The sequence below is a fragment of the Ahaetulla prasina genome, chromosome 10, assembly GCF_028640845.1.
Source record: "Ahaetulla prasina isolate Xishuangbanna chromosome 10, ASM2864084v1, whole genome shotgun sequence".
Lineage (NCBI taxonomy): Eukaryota > Metazoa > Chordata > Lepidosauria > Squamata > Colubridae > Ahaetulla > Ahaetulla prasina.
In genome coordinates this window covers 32,053,398-32,074,310 of record NC_080548.1, presented here as the reverse complement: position 1 = coordinate 32,074,310, position 20,913 = coordinate 32,053,398, and the positions used below count along the sequence as shown (strand labels likewise).

Below are 20,913 nucleotides of genomic sequence, written 5' to 3'. Positions count from 1 at the left end.
ATCACCTTAATTCCACTGACAATAATCCTATGAAACACAAAACTGGGATACCAAATCTCAAGCCAACATGGCAAGATAAACCATCTACTATACATGGATGACTTTAAAATATATGCGAAAAACCCCACTGAACTTAAATCAATATTCAACACAGTTCAACTGTTCAGCAGCAACATCAAAATGAACTTTGGACTTGAAAAATCTGCTGTATTATCCATGCAGCAAGGAAAAATGGAAAAAACAGAAGGAATAGAACTGGGAAATGGAAACATAGTAAAAGCATTAGCAAAGGATGATGGTTACAAATACTTAGGCATATTGAAAGCAGATAACATTTTGAATGGAAAAGTCAAAGAGTCAACGCAAAAGGAATACATCAGGAGGGTCCGCAAAATATTAAAATCAAAGCTGAATGCTGGAAACATAATTAAAGGCATTCATACATGGGCAGTTCCAGTGATACACTACTCAGTTGGAATCATCAACTGGATTTTGGCTGAACTGGAAAACTTGGACCGGAAAACACGGAAACTTTTGAATATGTACCATGCTTTACATCCACGAAGTGACATCGACAGGTTGTACCTGCCAAGAAAAATAGGGGGCAGGGGGCTATTGCAAATCCATCAAACTGTGGAAGAAGAAAAATGAAGTTTGAATGATTACGTGAACCAAAGTACAGAAAAATTACTGCAGGCTGTAAAAACAGAGAACAGTATAAAAACAACAGAAACAAAGGCAGAATATAAGGAAAAACAGCTGGATGACAGATTAAATAGATGGAAATCCAAAGCTTTGCATGGCCAGCACTTGAAAAACGTTGAAGGAAAATGTGATGACAACTTTACATGGGCATGGCTTAAGATGGGAACCATCAAGAAAGAAACAGAAGGTTTAATATTCGCTACTCAAGAACAAGCACTACAAACTAATGCCATGAAAGCAAAGATACAAAAATCCACTGACAATCCAAACTGCCAACAACAAAGTCGAAACTATTTCACATTTAATATGTGGATGCAGCAAAATCGCACAAACTGATTACAAAGCTAGACACGACCGAATTGCTAAATTAATCCACTGGTCATTATGTAAAAAAATACGACTTACCTATATCCAAAAAGTCATGGGAACATAAAGTGGAAAAAGTTATAGAAAATGAGAAGGTGAAGATCTTGTGGGACTTTCGAATACAGACAGATCGTCTCTTGGAACACAACACGCCAGATATCACAGTTGTGGAAAACCTAAACGTACAATTTATTGACATCGCGGTACCAGGAGATGCCAGAATCGAAGAAAAAGAACTGGGAAAAATCATGAAATATCGCGACCTGGCCATCAAAACTACACGGCTATGGATGAAACATGTAACAGTGATACCCATTGTCATCGGGGCACTTGGTACCATGTCCAAGAATTTTATAAGATACATCAACACCAGCGGAACTGCAAAAAACTGCGGTACTTGGAACATCGTACATCTTAAGAAGGTTCATGGTTGATACCTAGGACGCTGGCAGCAACCTGTATAACCATTAGCACCAGTCAGTGATATTTGTGGTGCATTTTTGAATGTTCAGTTGACTGAGTTTCATATTTAGTGAATAAAGTAAATAATAATAATAATATCTCCAGGTTTGATGAAAGATGGATGGTGAAACCACAGCTCATCAAACCTGGGGATATTATTATATTATAGCCGTAGAGCAGGATTGGGGCCAAATAGATCACCAGCCAGGATTTACTAAGTACTTCAGCATCCCCATTTTAAGCTCTGCTGGACAAGTTGCTGAGCTCCTTAAAAAAAAAAGCAGTTCATTTATTTTTATGCTTATGTGTGAGGTTGGATCTGTGGAGCAAGTAAAAAAGGGGGGATGGGAGGAAGGAGAGAGAGAGAGAATATACAGATAGTCCTTGACTTACAACCACAATCAAGACCAAAATTTCCATTGCTAAGCAAGACAGTTGTTAAGTGAGCTTTGTCCCATTTTGTGACTTTTCCTGGCCACACTTGTGAAGTGAATTCCTGCAGTTGTTCAGTTACTGACATGGTCGCTCAGTGAATCGGGCTCACCCCCCACCCCCGTTGACCCGGTTTGTCAGAAGGTCGCAAAAGGGAATCATGAGAGCCTGGAACACTGCAACCGTCATAAATATGAGCCGACTGCCAAAGGTCTTAAATTTGGATTGTGTGACCATGGGATGTTGCAACGGTCGTAAGTGTGAACATTGGTCCGAAGTCCCTTTTTTCAGTGCCGTTATAACTGTGAACAGTCACTAAATGGACGGTTGTAAGTCGGGAACTACCTATCTTTGTATTAGAGGAAAGTGGGGGCCGAAACCGTAATTACAGTGTGTCTTAAGGTCCTTTGTGATGTGTGTGTCTGTTTTGTGAGTCGAGGTGGGGCACCATGTGCAGGGAATGGGCGCTTTAATAACCCAGGCAGGACAAAATGAATGCTGTGTCCCTCCAAGGAGGGCAGACCAGAGAGGGGGGCCGGGAAGCAGCCAGAGGCGCCTTCCTCAGTTTCCCCGGAAAAGGTTCCCGGGGACAATCCAGGGCACCTCTGCAACGGGGACTTTCCAAATTAGGGGTGCCCCCCCTGGAAACCGGCTCAAGGGGTTGTTGGGTGGTCTTGTCAGGCTCCAGAAGCCCAGGGTTTCCCCATTGATGCTCACCTCCACAGGCCTTTTAGCCTCCTCGGACCCCTGAGAGGAAAGCCGGGAGGATGCAGAAGGGCAGCGGGTGGCCCAGCACAAGAGGAAAGGAAGAAGAGGAGGAAGGAAGGAAGGAAGAAAGAAAGAAGGACGGACGGACGGATGAACGGCACCCTGGAGGACAGGCGAGCAACCTTTTCCTTTCCCCATCGGCTCTGCCTTCCACCCCACCCCACCCCACCCCCGGCAGCTGCCTCTTCTGTCCTCCCCCTTCCCCCCTCCCCTCCCGCCCAGCTGCGTCCCCCTCCCGGGAAGAATAGCGCCTCTCTCTCCCTCTCTTTCTCGTTCCGTGCCACTCCACCGCCCCCCCCTTTCACTTGTCAGCTCCTGGCAACCAATCTGCTGGGGTGGGGGGGTGGGGAGACGACTGAGGGGGGGTGGGTGGGTCTCTGCTTCCACGTCAGGGGCTGGGCTGGGCCCTCCGACGCCCCCCTCCCCTTCTTCCCCGCACCCTCCCTGCCGGCTGCAAGAGCGAGATGCGGGGAAAGCGGAGCCGCTGCTGCCCTCCGCTCGCGCTTGCTCGCTCTTTCCCAACGCGCTTCGGTGGGTTTCGCTCCCCTCGCCCCCCCCCACCCTCCCGCTTTCTCCCACCTCCGGGGCTCCCCCGTCGTCGCCCCCTAAATCGCCTCCCCGTCCCCGTTTCCCCTCGCTAAGCACCTAAATCGAAGGGCGAGGGAAGGGGGGACCCCCGGGGCGGGTGGGAGGGTGGGTCGGTGGGCGAGCTCGCTTTTTCTTCTCCTTCGCTGCGCCTGCCTTCCTTTGCGGGTGGGGGGCTCCAACTCCAACGCCCCCACACCCCGCTTTTCCTGGGGGAAGGAGGAGGAGGAGGAGGAGGAGGAGGAGGAGAGGAAGCTGGCTAAAGAGAGAGAGAGAGAAAAAGAAAGAGGAGCTGAAAAAAGGAGGACTGGGTCCCTCTGGGGAGCCCACCCACCCAATTCCCGTCTCGGCCGGTCCGTTTCCCTGCCGCCTCGGGTCCGTTGCACCTGGATGTCTCCGCTCTTCCTCAGCTGGACACACCTCCCTCCTCCTCCTCCTCCTTCTCCCACCCCTCCCTAAAAGCTGAGCATCTTCGCGCGCCCCCCACCCCCCCTCCCCCTGCTGGAGTCTCCCGGGTACGGCGGGGGGGGAGTCCTCCGCGCCCTCGGCTTGAAAATGCTGGCAGGTGGATCGGTCCATCAGAACGGGCTCTTTCCTTCGGCCCCCCAGCAGCCGCAGCAGCCGCCGCCGCCCTCGCTGTCCCAGCCGCCGCCGTCGCAGCCGCCAGGGGGGCCTCAGCCTCAGCAGCCCCCCCAAGCCGCCCCGCAACCCCCCATGGATTCGGATCCCCCCGACTCCAGGAAAAGGCCCTTGGAGACCCCCACCGAAGCCATCAGCACCAAGAGGAGCAACACGGGAGGTGAGTCCATCGGGGGTGGGGTGGGAGGTTCGGTGGGTGGGGGGCTCGGACAGGGTGGGGGGAGCCTTAATCGAAAGATTGAGGAAATCGACGGGGAAGAAAGAAAGACCCCTTCCCCGTTCCAAGCCGGCTTCCCAACCGGCGAGATGAACGCCTTCCCTGGGCTGAGAATGTGTGTGTGTGTGTTGGGGGGTCTCTGGGAATTCCGACCGGGACCCCTGGCTCCTGAAAAGACCCTGCCCCATCCTTGGGGAGGCCGTCTCTCTAAATAGAGTCCCTGACATCCCAAGTCTTTCCTGCAAAAAAGGTCTCTCGCCTCCCCAAGTCTGAATCTTCCCCAAAAAAAATCACTTAAAAGGGGAAAAAACGGCTAGTTTCTCTTTCTCTATGGGGGCATCAAAGCCCCTTAGATCTATTTTTCCTTCCCCCCCACACACACAATTTTTCACCTTCCTTCCCCCCCCTTCATTTCCTTCCTCTTCTCTTTCTCCCCCCTCCTTTGAGGGGGGGGGATTTCTTCTCCCAGCCTCCAATCTATGGGGTTTTTTCCCTCCCCTCCTTCTTGCACTGACTCCCAACCCATAATTTAAACCCTCCAGAACCAGAAGCTGAATCTTGCTTGGATCAAATGAGGATTTTTGTCTGCCCTGGGCTTCAGCATCAGCCCTGAGAAGGGTCTGGGTGAATCGGGCCCTTCCTTCCTTCCCAGCCTTTCTCCAGGGACAGCATCTTGGCCTCCACCTTCCGCCTTTCCTGCCTTGAAAAGGGGTGTGGATGTGTGGATGCACACAAGAGGACCCCCAACACACACACAATTTTTCACCTTCCTTCCCCCCCCTTCATTTCCTTCCTCTTCTCTTTCTCCCCCCTCCTTTGAGGGGGGGGGATTTCTTCTCCCAGCCTCCAATCTATGGGGTTTTTTCCCTCCCCTCCTTCTTGCACTGACTCCCAACCCATAATTTACACCCTCCAGAACCAGAAGCTGAATCTTGCTTGGATCAAATGAGGATTTTTGTCTGCCCTGGGCTTCAGCATCAGCCCTGAGAAGGGTCTGGGTGAATCGGGCCCTTCCCTTCCTTCCCCAGCCTTTCTCCAGGGACAGCATCTTGGCCTCCACCTTCCGCCTTTCCTGCCTTGAAAAGGGGTGTGGATGTGTGGATGCACACAAAAGAGGACCCCCCCCCAACACACACACACCTCTTTTCCCCTCGTTTTCCCAGCCCTGGGTCCACCTCAGCCCATCACAGCTGATGATGTCAAAATGGAGTCGGCTTGTCTGCTTAGGAAGGGAAAAGAGAGGAAGAAATTAATATATATATATATATTTTGCACCCGGAGGGACTGTGGAAAACCTGCCAGTCCCTTCTTTCTCTCGTCCTCCGCTCTGCAGCAGCAGCAGAGGAAACATAGAGGGGAAGGATGTGGAAATGTGAACAAAAACAAGGATGCGAAAGGGACCGGGTGATCCAGGGATTTCTGGGCAAGGAAGAAGGGACTCTGCCAGCTAAGGATCTTTTGGGGAATGTGGTGGTTTTATTTGCTTCAGTTCTGAATGTGGAGGGGGGAAAAAATGCTTTGAAAAGGATTGGCTTTGAGGTGTGGATTTTAATCCTCTTGCTGTCCCCCCCCCAAAAAAAAGGAATCTGAAAAATAGCAACCCCTCCCTCCCTCCCTCCTTCCCTCCCTTCCTTCTTTTCTTCCTTCTCTTTCTTTTCTTCACCTCCTCCTCCTCCTCCCCAGTAGGACAATTAGCAGTCAGTTTATGTGTTTTTATTCATTCTTCTCCGCCTTTTGGCTGAGAGCAAGTGTAGAATCTCACTCATTACTCCTCCTCCTCCTCCTCTTCCTCTTCTTCTTCTTCTTCTTCCTCCTCCCTCTTCCTTCCTTCTTTCCTTCTTCCTCCTCCTTCTCCCCAATAGGACAATTAGCAGTCAGTTTATGTGTATCTTCTACTCATTATTATTCCTCTACCTCCTTCCTTCCTTCCTTCCTTCCTTCCTTCCTTCCTTCCTTCCTTCCTTCCTTCCTTCATCCCTCTCTTCCCTGACCCTTCTGTGAAGGGCAACTTCAATTCCGTGAGGTTTCGAGGGCTTTTGTGCGTTTGTTCCTCCCTGGTGCTAAGAATAGATTCCTTCTTATCATGATGATGATGATTACATCGTGATTGCATCTGGGTCTGTTTTATTGCTTCGAATGATGATCTGGGCTGTCGAGGCGCCCACCGAAACGCGTGGCTGCCCAGGCAAGGCAGGGAGTCAGCGCCGACACCACCCTCACCAGGCAATTAACATTTGGAGATAGGCTGTTCGGGAACTGCAGCGTTAAGGCAGAAAGCAATAAATATGGCTGAGAAACAGCTTTGGGGTCCTGGAGGAAAATGTCCTGCTTTGATGATTATGTTCTGATCAGGGAGATGGGAAATAAATAAGGCTTGGAGAGGAGGCCTGAATAGCCAAGAGAGACTTGGCTATTCCGGCCTGCAGATTAAAAAAATAAGAAGAATGATTGCAGGTTTGGGGTTTGGCCAATCTAGAGAAAAGAAGGGGTGACATGAAAGCAGTGTTCCAGTATTTGAGGGGCTGCCACAGAGAAGAGGGGGTGAAATTATTCTCCAGAGCACCTCAAGGCAGGACAAGAAGCAAATGGTTGGAAACTAATCAAAGAGAGAAGCAACGTGGAATTAAGGAGAAAGTTCCTAACAGGGAGGACAATGAACCAATGGGACAACTTGCCACCAGAAATTGTGGGTCTTCCATCACTGAAGGTTTTTAAGAAGAGGCTGGACAGCCACTTGTCTGAAATGGGATAGGATCTCCTGCTTGAGCATGCGGTTGGACTAGAAGACCTCCGAGGTCCCTTCCTGCTCTATTCTGATTGATTGACTTGAGGAAGAGGGAGAAAAAAACAGACCAGTAATGGAGGAATTCCCAGTTAGGTGGCTGTCCCAAGGAGGCTGCATCAGAGAGGATGAAGAAGGAGACGAAGCTTAATTTGGCTACAGAAAGCAGACTGTGGTTATCAAAAGCGGTTTTTATTTTGAAAGGCAACTGGAATGGTTTTTATTTTTATTTTTATTTTTTGAGGAAGAAGAAAACGTTTCACTCCCTATCCTGGAAGCTTCGCCCGTTGTAGCTTCGTCAGCTTCCAGGACAGGAAGGCAAAACGTTTTCTTCTTACACACACCCCCCACACGCAAAAACAACCCCAGTCCAGTTTCCTTTCAAAATGAAAAACCGCTTTTGATACAACGATGTCCTGGATAACCGAGAAGACCGCGCGGTGGTTATGTGCCTGGCTGGTCCTGCCTCAGTTTGGCTTTTTATTGAGGGCCGGCCTGGGTGGCGTTGGGCTGATTCCAATATGGATTTCAGGGAGGAAGAAGGGAGTGAATTGGATGGCACGACAGGAAGGCGGGAGGGAGGGAACACACCGAGATGTGTTCGTAGTACCTAACGGGTGTGTTTTGTGTGTGTGTGTGTGTGTGTGTGTTGCAACGGACAACGGATGGCGGTGGAAATGCGCAAGGCAGAAGGCCAGGCAGGCCTCACGGCCCGGCCAGGAGGTCAGTGAGCCTGGGGTCTTCTGTGCATCTGTGCATGTGTGCAGCCCTGAACCCGGAGGGAGTGAAGGTCAAAACAGGGTGGGATTTTTTTTTTTTTAACTTGGCTTGTCCGGTTAGGGGTTTTTGTATGTGTGGTTTGTTTTTTGTTTTTTAAAAGGGAAGGTTGTTGGAGCATCTCAGAAGGGCGAAATAGGAAGGGATGCAAATGACCGGATTAATTCTGCCTTGGCAGGATTTAATCCCAGTGCCGCCGTTTCGTGGAGTCTCTGGGAAAGAAGCATCATCACAACTAGGCAGGTCCGTACTACAATGGACAAGCAGGCCTTGCCGGAGGAGGGCAGAGACAGCGTGGCATCATCGCCAGCTGGGCGGCCCGAGGAAGAGCTGTAGCCGTCGGCAGAGGAGCTTGGCGAACCCGATCTCTGGTCTAGGAGTCGGTGGTTGCAGAGGCCGTGGGTTGGGGAAGGGAGGGTGAAATTTAGGGCCGGGCAGAAGATTCGGTTGAGGAACTCTGGAAGATGGATTCAGATGCGTATTTTTAGCTAGGAAGGTCCTCCTCATCAGCCTTCCGAGGCGAGGTGGGATGGCGGAGTCCGGAGAGGCTTCCTGACATCCCAGCCTGACCTTGCATTGGGGTTTCTCCTTCATGCTGATGGACAGCTCGGATCTGTTGTGGTCCTCAAGGAAGCCGACTGGTTGGGGCAAAAGGATGTTGCTGCTGCTCTCAAAATGGCTGCAGAGGCGACATCGCCCAGGCCAAAGCTGGCTTACGAGGGGAGAGGAGACCCACAGACCAGTTCTCAGGCCCAAAGAGGAGACGTTCCCTTACCAGCACCAACCAAGAACAGAACAACAGAGTTGGAAGGGACCTTGGAGGTCTTCTAGTCCAACCCCCTGCTCAGGCAGGAACCTCAATACCATTTCAGACAAATAGTTGCCCAATCTCTTCTTAAAAATCCTTCACTGTTGGGAGTCCTCACAACTTCTGGAGGCAAGTCATTCCATCGGTTAATTGTTCTGTCAGGAACTTTCTCCTTAGTTCCAGGTTGCTTCTCTCCTGGATTAGTTTCCATCCATTGCTTCTTTTTCTGCCTTGGAGAATAGCTTGACCACCCCCCCTCTTTTTTGGGGCAGCCCCTGAGATATTGGAAGACTGGTATCCAGTGGTGAGTTGCTACCGGTTCACCCCAGACCTGGTAGAAGTGGTGGCGGGAGGCTCTGCCCTCCCACCCGGACGCTTCTGCACATGCGCAGAAGCGTCGTGCGTACGAGTGCCCACGAGCAAACCAGTAGCGACGGGTTTTGAAACCCGCTCCTGCTGCTATCATGTCACCCCCAGTCCTTCTTTTCATCAGACTAGACATACCGTCCTTTGTATGTTTTAGCCTCCAACCCTCTGATCATCTTCGTTGGTCTTCTCTGCACTCTTTGTAGTCTCCACATCTAACAACTAAACCAGCAGGTCCTTCATGTTTTACAGTGGTGTGGTGTGGTGTGGGAACCTTGGCCTTTTTATGCCTTGTGGATTTTAAACTCCACAAGTCTTAAAAGGGCCAAGCTTTCCCACCCCTGTTTTAGAGGGCGGGTGAGCCTGAATTAATACGGAGAGAAACTACAGGTCCTGCCCACACAAGGAGCCCTTTCCACAAAGCCGTGGGAGCAGAGAGTAAGGAGCTGGTCGGTGAATCAACCATCTTTTCCAAGTTTGGGAGAGTAAACAACTCCTCCCACCATGGCACGGTCTTGTCATCGCTGCTGCTGCTACTGCTGCTGTTGTTGTTGTTGTTGCTTTCGAGACGAGATGCCTTCAACCCCCTCCTACAAATCCCAGTAAACCGGCAATTGGTGGTTTGCACCAAGAAGCATAAATCCTTGCGTGCAACAAACTTAACCTGGATTATTTGGGTCTGCAGCGTAAAAGAATCAAACGGGCTGGATCTGCACCAGATGCCAGGCTATTCACGTGCATGCACACAAAACCCCCCCACCAACATTGGTTAAAACCAGCCAGGTTGGTTGAAGTCCACAAAACTTAAAGGAGGCCAAGTTTGAAGAGCCCCGTTCTGAAGTCCTAAATGACCAAGCAGCCCTCTGTTGGGGCTTGGTTAGCTTAGCACCGGGTTGAACTTCCCTTCCTACCTTTGCTGTCGACCTGTGTGAGCATGTTATGTGAAGTCCGCCTAGCCTAGCGATGTGGCTGTCTGCCTCCTTGATGGATGGGAGAGGGGGAGCATGTGTGCATTCGGGCCAGGGAGTCCCTGAGGAGCGATGGGTTTTGGGGGAGATCAAGAGGGCTGACCAGGAAAAGCTAGAAGAAGCAAAGAGGTAGGTAGAAAAGATCTCCTAGGATCGGCTCTGCTCTTCTGTAGAAGGAGATTCTCCTAGGCAGGAAGAGGGAAGGGGATCTTGCCTTCTGGGGTGCTGAGGGTTTCCTTGAGGACTGGATCGGGGGCCCATTAGAGCAGGGGTCTCCAACTTTGGTCCCTTTAAGACTTGTGGAGCTTTGCTGGCTTGAGGGACTCTGAGAGTTGAAGTCCACAAGTCTTAAAGGGACCAAGGTTGGAGACCCCTGCGTTAGAGGATCAGTTGGTCGTTTAGGACTTTAGAGCAAGGCTCTCCAAGCTTGGCCCCTTTAAAACTCGTGGACCAAGTAGCCATGCTGGCTGGGGAATTCTGGGAGTTGAAGTCCACAAGTCTTAAAGGGACCAAGGTTGGAGACCCCTGCTTTAGAGAGACGTTGATGATGGGAACCAACGATTGTGTGTGGGCTCACTTTCTTGATCTTGAAGGGTACAGGGATGGCCTGCTACCTGACCTCTAGGCCTCTGCTTTGTATACAGGTAGCCCTGGATTTGCAGCCATTCATTTAGTAACCCCTCGAAGCTATAACAGCACCGAAACACACACACCCCCGACTTATGATTATTTTTATTTTTCACGCTTATTATTATTATTATTATTTATTTGATTTCTATACCGCCCTTCTCCCGAAGGACTCAGGGCGGTGTACAGGCAAAAATAAAACAAACAGTGCAATATATAATTTAAAATGCAATTAAAAAACTTATTTTAAAATTGGCCTGAAAATTAAAATATACAGTGAGCTAAAAACCCCATTTAAAATTAGTTAATAAAAATTTTAAAAATTTGATAAAATTCAATTTAAGCCAGCCCCGCGCGAATAAAAAGATGTGTCTTCAGTTCGCGACGGAATGTCCGAAGGTCAGGTATTTGGCGTAAACCCGGGGGAAGCTCGTTCCAGAGTGTGGGAGCCCCCACAGAGAAGGACCTTCCCCTGGGGGCGGCCAGCCGACATTGCTTGGCGGACGGCACCCTGAGAAGTCCCTCTCTGTGAGAGCGTACGGGTCGGTGGGAGGCATGTGGTAACAGCAGGCGGTCCCGTAAGTACCCAGGCCCTAATATGACCGTTGCAGCATGCCCGTGTTCATTGGATCCAAATTTGGATGCCGGTCAACTGGTTCATCTTTATGACGGTCGGATTGTCCCGGGATCATGTGATCCACTTTGGCGACTGTCTGGCAAGCAAAGTCAATGAGGTTCACCGAACAACCGTGGCACTAACTTAACAACTGCAGCTCTTCACTTAACAGCTGTGGCCAGAAAGGTCGTAAAATGGGGAAAAAACTCACTGAACAGCAATTAGCAACGGAAATTTTGGGCTCAGTTGCGGTCGTAAGTCGAGGACTACCTGTGGATGAAGACATTTGTTCTTCTCTGCCTGATCTACAGGGAGGTGAGGGTAATACTGGCAGAGACTCCAGGAACCAAAAAAAAACCCACAACTTTTTAACAGATTAATAGAGTTGGAAGGGACCTTGTAGGTCATCTAGTCCAACCCCCCATCCAAGCAGGAAACCCTACACCATTTCTGACAAAGGGCAGTCCAATCTCTTCTGGAAAGCTTAAGGGAAGACATTGAGTAGAAGGAGTCCTCCAGAGCTAGCAAGCTATCATCCACAGGCAGGGCAGAATAGAGTAGATTTTGGTTGCAAGTCGGAAAAAAGTTGGGTTGGAAGTGTTTAAGCAGTTGGATGGCCAACTGGCAGGGATACTGATGATGTTACCTAGTTTGGTCATGAAACATCTGCAAGAAAACCATTAAGCTCAGAGAGCACCAAGGACCCCTCATGTCAACCTTGAGCTACAAATATTCTCCTTTATAGGGATGCTGTCGTGATGAATTTGACTGGAGAGGAAGTTGACTTGATGTTGGTGATGGCAGATGTCAATGCTGAAGATGGTTGGACTTGGTGGAGGGCCTAACTGGACTTGGTGATGTCCAAGGCCCTTCCAACTGGATTAATATGAGAACTGTCATGCTCAAAAAACCCAAAGGGAACAGAATGACTACACTTTAAATCCCAGAACTCTTAGCAGCAGCCTTGCTGGTTGAAGACTTCTGGGAATTGAAGTCCATAGATCAGTGCTTACCAAACCTGAGTAAATTATCCAAAATGGGCTAAAAGTGGTTTTTATGAAACGGACATTTCCACTGAGTTAAAAGGGCCTCTGTGGTTCAGACTGCTAATGCAGTCTGTTATTAACAGCAGCTGCCTGCAATTACTGCAGGTTCAAGCCCCACCAGGCCCAAGGTTGAATCAGCCTTCCCTTTTTTATAAGGTAGGTAAAATGAAGACCCAGATTGTTGGGGGCAATAAGTTGACTTTGTATATAAATATACAAATAGAATGAAGACTATTGCTAACATAGTGTAAGCCGCCCTGAGTCTTCGGAGAAGGGCGGGATATAAATGCAAATAAAAAAAAAGTATTATCAGGGTCTTACAGTGTTATGCAAACTCGGTCCCTTTAAGACATGTGGACTTCAACTCTCAGAATTCTATGCTGGCTGGGGAATTCTGGGAGTTGAAGTCCACGCGTCTTAAAGTGACGGAGTTTAAAGAATCACTGGCTTAAAGGGTTTGGGAATAGATCAAATTCCAACAAAGAGGCCGTTTCCCGAAATCTCAAGATATCCTATTTGTGATTGCTACCGATTTGCTTTGGCCACGATTCTCAAAGAATGAACCAAAGGGGAAAATAATGGCTAACCAGCCTATCGATCTCAAATATAGATTTCACCCAGCGCCTTGAACTCACAAAAATATTTGGCACTCGCTGGGCAGGTCAGTTCTGAGGTTGGTACCAGTGTTTCTAACAATAGTTTCTTGTGATCGGTGAATTTCAGGGACACAACCTTGTGGTTTTCCTGGCAGTAATTTGGAAGCCAATTTCAGAAAGGATTTTGATTTCCCAGTGGTGGGTTTGCCTGGCGCTCTCCCCCTACAGGTAGTCCCCGACTTACATCCATTCATTTAGTGACCATTCAAAATTCGTGATCAAAATTCAGATGCTTGGCATCAGGTTCACATTTATGATGGTTGCAGTTTCCCCGGGGTCACGTGGTCCCCTTTTGCAAAACAAAGTCAATGGGGAAGCCCGATTCACTTAACAACCGTGTGACTAACTTAACTATTGCAGTGATTCACTTAACAGCTGTGGCAAGTCATAAAAACAGGGCAAAACTCACTTAACAAACTTCTCACTTAGCAATGTAAATTTTGGGCTCAGTTGTGATCGTAAGTCGAGGACTACCTGTATTCGTTGAGGTCACCTGGAGGTTTATCTGTGTCCTCAGGGTCACCTGAGTGGTGCAAATGGGTGTGGGGTCTTCTTGGAACTGCTGAAAGGATCTGTGTTGTAGACTGGAGATAGATGATATCATATCCCTTCCCCTCTGTTGAGGGAGGGCTGTGCAATTTTGACATAGATGGCCTCTTGGACCCCTCTTTCAAACCAGCATTCTTCTCTGTCCAAAATGTGGACTTTGCTCCCTTCAAAAGAATGGCCTTTGTCTTTTATTTGCAGATGGACCGCTGCATCTAGTCCTGATAGGTTTGTTCTCCTATGTTGTGCCACATGTTTACGAAGTGGCTGTTTTGTTTCCCCTATATACAGATCTTCAAATGGCTCCCTGCATGGTACTGCGTATACCACGTTGCTCAGTTTGTGTCTGGGTGTTTTATCCTTGGGGTAGACAAGCTTCTGTCTTCGGGTATTCTTGGGTTTGAAGTGTGGTTTCTGTCAGAGCTGAAGAAGCTTCTCGGATGAGAAGCGAAATGTTTTCCAAGAAAAACCAGAGAGTCCAGTTGGCTCTTGAAAAAGCACTTTTGGGACAACCAGGACGACGGAGAGTCTCCATAGACCTATTGGGTTGATCTCTCCAGCCAATTCAGAGCAGATTTCTCCAGGAGAATCTGGGCTCTTCGCCTTCAACCCGGTGGTTTTCTTTCCGGCTTCCATCAGAATCAAAAGGGCGGAAGAATCTTCTTGGGCCTGGCAGATGGAAGGGTCCACAGGACCAGTTGGCGCACTGAGGGACGGTATCGGTCCTTCCGCCTTACAATCGGTCGGGGGTTGTTCTTATGGGCCATTTCATTTGCGCCAAGTAAACGGCGTCGATCGATCTCGTCTTGCCCCGGTTTATCGGTTTGGCAGAGCGGGCTCTCGTCTTTAGTAGCCTCTCCGCCGTTCGCTCCATTGCTGATAGTCCGGGAGGGGGAGACTTGCTGCGGGCGTGCCCGGGTGCCTGTGGAGGATACTGAGATGACAAGCAAGAGATGTGTGGCAGTATCCGAGCGGCGATGGTGGCCGTGGGTTTAAGAAGGCCCCTTAAGCCGATTTGTCGGGAGATGCTGGAAACTGAACACGGGATTGCTTGAAGCTGCAGTTGAGCTCGCTCATCTCCTAAAGCAGCGTTTCTCAACCTTGGCAAAATTAAAAGGGAATGGACTTCAATTCCCAGAATTCCTCAGCCAGCTCTAGCTTGATACCTTGATGAAGGTATCTTTTCTTTTATGTACACTGAGAGCGTATGCACCAAGACAAATTCCTTGTGTGTCCAATCACACTTGGCCAATAAAGAATTCTATTCTATTCTATTCTATTCTATTCTATTCTATTCTATTCTATTCTATTCTATTCTATTCTATTCTATTCTATTCTATTCTATTCTAGCTGGCTGGGGAATTCTGGGAGTTGAAGTCCACAAGTCTTAACCTTGCCAAGTTGGGGAGCCCCATGATTTGGAGCCAGACATTAAAAGCTGGGTGATCAACAGACAGCACTAAAAAGAAACTAAAAAGAAAAAAAAAGTAACTGAAAGGCAGAAGGCAGAACTAAAAGCTGGATGATGAAGAAAAGAAGAATTATTTTTAGAGCTCAAGGTCACCCAGTCACATTGAGTGGGGGGGGGAGGGAGGGAGGTCAAGACTTTCTCCCCAGTTTTAATTAAATGGAGAGTGACTTTTGGCAACATGAGGAGGCCAGGTACTCCTAATATTAAGGAGAAGCCTTGAAATGGAATTACTTCCATTTCAAGAGGACGGCTTTCTGATTTACCCAGGGTTTACAAGCCAGGGAGAATCCTGGCAGGGTGCAAAGGGTAGAGAGGAGGGTTTTTTTAATTTTTTATTATTTATTTATATCCTATCTTTGTTATTTTTGCAACTCAAGGCAGCGAACATAACCGACACAGCTTCTTCTTCCTCTTTTCCCTACAACAGCAAACCCCTGTGAGGTGGGTTGGGCTGAGGGAAAGACTGGCCAAAAGTCACCCAGCTATACTTTTATGCATCAGGTGGAACTAGAGCTCACAGTCTCCTAGTGATTGGCCCAAAGTCACCCAGCTGGCTTTCATGGCTGAGGTGGAACTAGAACTCACAGTCTCCTGGAGATTGGCCCAAAGTCACCCAGCTATACTTTCATGGCTGATGTGGAACTAGAACTCACAGTCTCCTGGAGATTGGGCCAAAGTCACCCAGCTGGCTTTCATGGCTGAGGTGGAACTAGAACTCACAGTCTCCTGGAGATTGGCCCAAAGTCACCCAGCTGGCTTTCATGGCTGAGGTGGAACTAGAACTCACAGTCTCCTGGAGATTGGCCCAAAGTCACCCAGCTGGCTTTCATGGCTGAGGTGGAACTAGAACTCACAGTCTCCTGGAGATTGGCCCAAAGTCACCCAGCTGGCTTTCATGGCTGAGGTGGAACTAGAACTCACAGTCTCCTGGAGATTGGCCCAAAGTCACCCAGCTGGCTTTCATGGCTGAGGCGGAACTAGAACTCACAGTCTCCTGGTGATTGGACCAAAGTCACTCCGCTGGTTTTCCAGGATTTAAACTCATGGTCTCTTGTTTCCTAGCCTGGTGTCTTAACCACTAGACCAAACTTTTCAGAAATCTTCAGAGGAGGCCTGAAAAGTCACGAAGGAGTCAGATGGGAGAAAAGCCACTTTCTCTTGGCTGATCAGCTTGGGCTCCGAGACAGTTCTAATGACTTAGCTGCTTTAATCCACCTGAGAGAGGGAATTCTTTTAAGTGGATTTGGACTGAAGATCCCTCTGCTTAGAGAAACCCTCAAGGGAACCTCGTGTGGGTGTCAAGACAGCAGGAAAGCAAAGACGTCCAAGAATAGAAGTGGTTACATTCAGTGATGGGATTCAGCCGGTTCGCACCACTTCGGGAGAACCGGTTGTCAACTCTCTGAGCAGTTTGGCAAACTGGTTGTTGGAAGAAATCATTAGGGCAGAGAACCGGTTGTTAAATTACTTGAATCCCACCACTGGTTACGTTTCTCCCCATCTTCCTCACGAGAAGCCACTTTTATTTCCAAGTGGCCCACTAACAAAATCATCATCATCATCACCATCATCTATTTTAAGAAGATACTTGGTTGATACCTAGGATGCTGGCAGCAACCCGTATCAACCGTTAGCACCATTCAATTGTATTTGTGACACATTTTTAAATGTTCAGTTGACTGAGTCTCATGTTTAATGAATAAAAGAGATAATAATAATAATAATAATTTAAAAAAAACCAGATTGTAACTATTGCAGCACAATCTCTCATAATATTCCTGAAAGCCAACGTTTTTCTTAGCAACTTTAAAGATAATCCTCAATTTACGACCACAACGGAGCCCAACGGAAATTTATGTTTGCTAAGTGAGACATTTGTGATTTATGTAGTCTTGCTCCGTTTCCCGACTTTCCTTGTCACGTTTGTTAAGCGAATCACGGCCGTGCTTAAATGAGTCACCCGGTTGTTAAGTGAATCTGGCTTCCCGCCTTGACCTTGCTTGTCGGAAGGTCGCAAAAGGGGAATCGGTGCGACCGTCATAAATATGAACCAGCTGTCAAGTATCCAAATGTAAATCCCATGACCTGTGAAAAATGGTCATAAGTCCCTTTTTTTCTGTGACGTTGTAACTTTGAATGGTCACTAAATGAACTGCACCAACTGTACCTGTATTTGTCAACCTTGAGTGTCTCTCTGAATCTCCAGAAGCCGAGGAAGCTTCTCGAATGAGAAGCGAAACCACTTCAAAGAAAAACCAGAAAGTCCAGTTGCCTCTTAGAACAAAAGCACCTTTGGGACTCTGAATCTCTTGTATACATGTGTGTGTGTCTGTGTGTTTGTGGTGCAGGTGTAGGAAATACTATATTTTCCATAATGTTTGTGCCTCGTTTGCTTTTATAATCAGGACATGGCTCTGAAATGTGTATTTTTGTATGTGCTCGAAGCAACCCAGGAACGGTCATTGCAGGAAGGGTCTTTAAAGATGGCTTGTTTTTAAATTGGAGCACATGGTAGTTAACCCAAGTTAATGGTTTAAACATGTCATCTGGAGGGATGCCCAGGTGACCCTTTTGAAGGCTACAGTCACGCAGGAGGGAAGCTGAGATGGGTGCATTTCAGTGGTGGGCCGCTACCAGTTTGGGTGAGCTGATAGTGGCGGCGGCGGAAGGCTCTGCCCACCCGCCCAGACATCATCAAAAATGCTCTGCGCATGCGTAGAAACACCACACGCTCCCAATAGTGAACTGGTAGCCCAGGATTTGAAATCCACTACTGGTGCATTTGTTGGCGACAGGCATCGGTAAGGATTGATGCCATGCAGTGGGAGAAGGGGGAAAAAGCAACATCAGAACTAATACAGACATTATTAAGAAAGCTGGCTGGGGAATTCTGGGAGCTGAAGTTCATGCATGCTGGCAAGAGAATTCTAGGAGTTTTACGTTCATGCCGCTGGCTGGGGAATTCTGGGACTTGCAGTCCATGCAGGCTAACTGGAGAATTCTGGGAGTTGAAGTCTGTGCATGCTTACTGAGGAATGCTAGGATTGACATTGGTGCATGCAGGCTGGAGAATTCTGGGATTTGAAGTCCAGACATCTTAACGTTGCTAAGGTTGAGAAACACTGGATTAAACACTAGGTTTACATACACTAAACCTGGTTAACTGACACCCTTTTAATATATATTGATAGGGACCCACCGCCCTTAGTCTGTTTGTAAAAGCGTCGGCAGCTGAAATACAATATTCACTTTTAGGGTTTAGGATTTTTTGATGCTTGCAAGTATCGGGGGGGGGGGAAACCCCACCACCCTTGTCCTTTTGTAGGAAAACCCATGTGTGTGCCACAATTCCTGGGCCCAGCTTCAAAAACAAACATCTGAAGGAGAAAGGACCAGATTCTTAAGGTAACCAAGGGCAACAGAAAGCATCTTTTAAAGAAACCAAGTTATTTTCCAGGAAGTAAACAGAACATCTGTTATTCTCAACTCCCAGGCTCCAAGACAAACAAAAAAGGCTGGTTAGACACTGCGATGACTTTTCTGTCTTTGTGAGATGCCCAGATCAAGGGGTCTTGTGGATTTCAACTCCCAGAATACCCCAGCCAGCCATGCTGCCTTAAGCATTAAAGCCAGTTGGGTAGCTCTGCGTCAATCGCCAGGAGATGGGGAATTCTAGTCCCATGTAACTGGTTGAGTGACTCTGGGCCAATCACCAGGAGACAATAAGTTCTAGTCCCACCTTAAGCATGATAGTAGGACTAGAACTCCCAAGAGGTGAGAGTTCTAGTCTTGCCTTAGGCATGATAGCCAGCTGGATGACTTTGGGCCAATCCCACCCTCTCAGCCCAACCCACCTCACAGGGTAGTTGTTGTGTGCAAAACATGAGAACGAAGGAGAATCAGGTATGTTCGTTGCCTTGAATTATTTCCAAAACCAATAAAGGTTTAGATATTTTTTTAAAAAAAATTAAAAGACATTTTCATAAGATTGTGGGAAGAAGATTGCAAAGTCTTCTGGAAAAAGGAAGGGTATTTTTAGGCCAAACTTCTCAAAATCCAGAGTGAAAGGAAAGTATCTAGAGCAGGCTGGGGAATCCTGGGAATTGAAGTCTTAAAGTTGCCAAGGTTGGGCACCCCTGCTCTAGATACTCTCACTCTGGATTTTAAGAGGATTTTGTCTGCCCTGAAGTTTTGGAGCATAGCAAGAGCTTCAGGCTGGCTGACACTGCAAGCAGGGGAGTGGATGGATCAATTTCTTTGTCGGCAAGTGCATTTACTTTTACGCAAAGTTATTTAAGGCAGGAGCCCTGAGCTGCAAGCCTTCCAATAAATTCTGGATTGCTGCAAAGGAAAAATTTGCTTTGCTCTGCCTGCCATCCATCTCTTGTCAGCCAGTCCTCTAGCGTGCACCCAATTTCTAATCTCTGTTTGTGCAAATCGCTTAGCTCCCATCGGTTAAAGGCGGCCTCCCAGCCCGTAGGCTTGCACTGTTTGAAAGTCTGGATAATTTTAACCTCTGTGTAGCTAGAGGATTTGTAAATATGTTTCACTATATTCCAGGGATCCAGTTTATGATCCAGTCTGTTTTGCAAAACTGCAAAGATTTGGATTAGGCCAAGTTTATTTTTATCAAGAATCAGTACCGCTTGATAAAGCCTTAGTAAGGCCTCACCTGGAATCCTGCATCCAGTTTTGGTCACCACCACATTACAAAAAAGATGTTGAGACTTTGGAAAAAGTGCAGAGAAGAGCAACTAAGATGATTAAAGGCCTGGAGACAAAAACATTTGTAGAACCGTTGCAGGAATTGGGTTTCGCCAGTGAAGGACTAGTGGGGACAAGATAGCAGTATTCCAATATTTGAAGGGCTGCCACAAAGAGGAGGAGGGGTTCAACTTATTTTCCAAAGCACCCGAAGGCAAGACAACAAACAATGGATGGAAACTAATCAAGGAGAGAAGCAATCTGGAATTAAAAGAGAAGTTTTGTGACAGTGAGAACAATTATCCAGTGGAACAGCTTGCCACCAGAAGTTGTGAGCACTTCATCACCAGAGGTTTCAAAGAAAAGATTGGACAGACACCTGGCTGAAATGGTATAAGTTCTCCTGCTTGAACAGTGGGTTGGACTAGAAGACCTCCAAGGTCCCTTCCAGCTCTATTCTGAATTTCCAATTTAGTCTTGTGCCCAAAAAGGAGTTTAAGATTTCCTACTTCCAAGAGGTCCTTTAAAGCAGGGGTCTCCAACCTTGGCAACTTTAAGCCTGGCAGACTTCCCCCTGGCTGGGGAATTCTAGGAGTTGAAGTCTGCCAGGCTTAAAGTGGCCAAGGTTGGAGACCCCTGCTTTAAAGGGTTCTCCATCCAACAATCCCCATCGCTGTTTTTTCTTCTATCCTAAACAGCCCTGAAGGTCTCCGTAGGGATCCTCACCTTGCCTTCTATAGGCCGCCAAGGAAAACCACACGTGCTTGGTTGTGCTGTGGGATTTTTGTTGCGAACGAGGGATCTGATCTCTCTCTCTCTCTCTCTCTCTCTCTCTCTCTCTCAATGGAAGGCTTTCATTTAGCAACTGGAGTTTTGCAACCCGAGGAGGAGCGGTGGGAGCAGGTCCCATGGGCTTCTCACCAGCCTAGCCATCGCCTCTTCCCCCAGCCTAGGTGAGAGAGGCAGGAGGAGAAGTAGGTTAGCCTCCTTCTGGAGTAAGCTGGGTGTGCAAGAGCAACCCCTCCGTTTCGGGTCAGGTAAAAATAGATACTCCTGAGCGAAAGTGAAGGGACGGATTTGGAGTGCCGGATAAGCGCAGACTTTCTCCCCCATGCCCGTTGCGCCGCTCGCCATATGCTTCCCCGGACAATCGCCAAACCAGATTTAATTTTTTTGTCGTCGTTACGATGGTGTGTGTGTGTGTGTGTAGAGGGGATTGCAAACAGGATGGATGGAGAGAAGTCATTTGCTTACAGACTCCACAGGTGCCTTGAACCGTGCCGATGCATTGGATGATGATCAGAAATACAAGGAAATAAAGGGTCTTGGCTTACAACCACAGTTCAGCATCACATTTCTGTTACCAAGTGAG

The 20,913-nt window shown here is 48.1% G+C and overlaps 1 protein-coding gene across 6 annotated transcripts in view; it reads left to right on the top strand.

Annotated features, from left to right (window-relative positions):
• Positions 1-3,139: 3,139 nt before the first annotated feature.
• NOVA2 (NOVA alternative splicing regulator 2) overlaps positions 3,140-20,913 on the top strand; it is a 44,712-nt gene continuing 26,938 nt past the window's right edge. For 3 of the 6 annotated variants that reach the window (XM_058196009.1, XM_058196008.1, XM_058196007.1), the window contains exon 1: positions 3,140-4,117. In XM_058196009.1, coding sequence (XP_058051992.1) covers positions 3,874-4,117 — 244 coding nt within the window. In that variant the 5' untranslated portion in view covers positions 3,140-3,873. Of the gene's footprint in view, positions 4,118-7,555; positions 7,680-20,913 lie in introns of those variants that run through there. The other 3 variants (XM_058196012.1, XM_058196010.1, XM_058196011.1) reach the window with 3 other exon arrangements.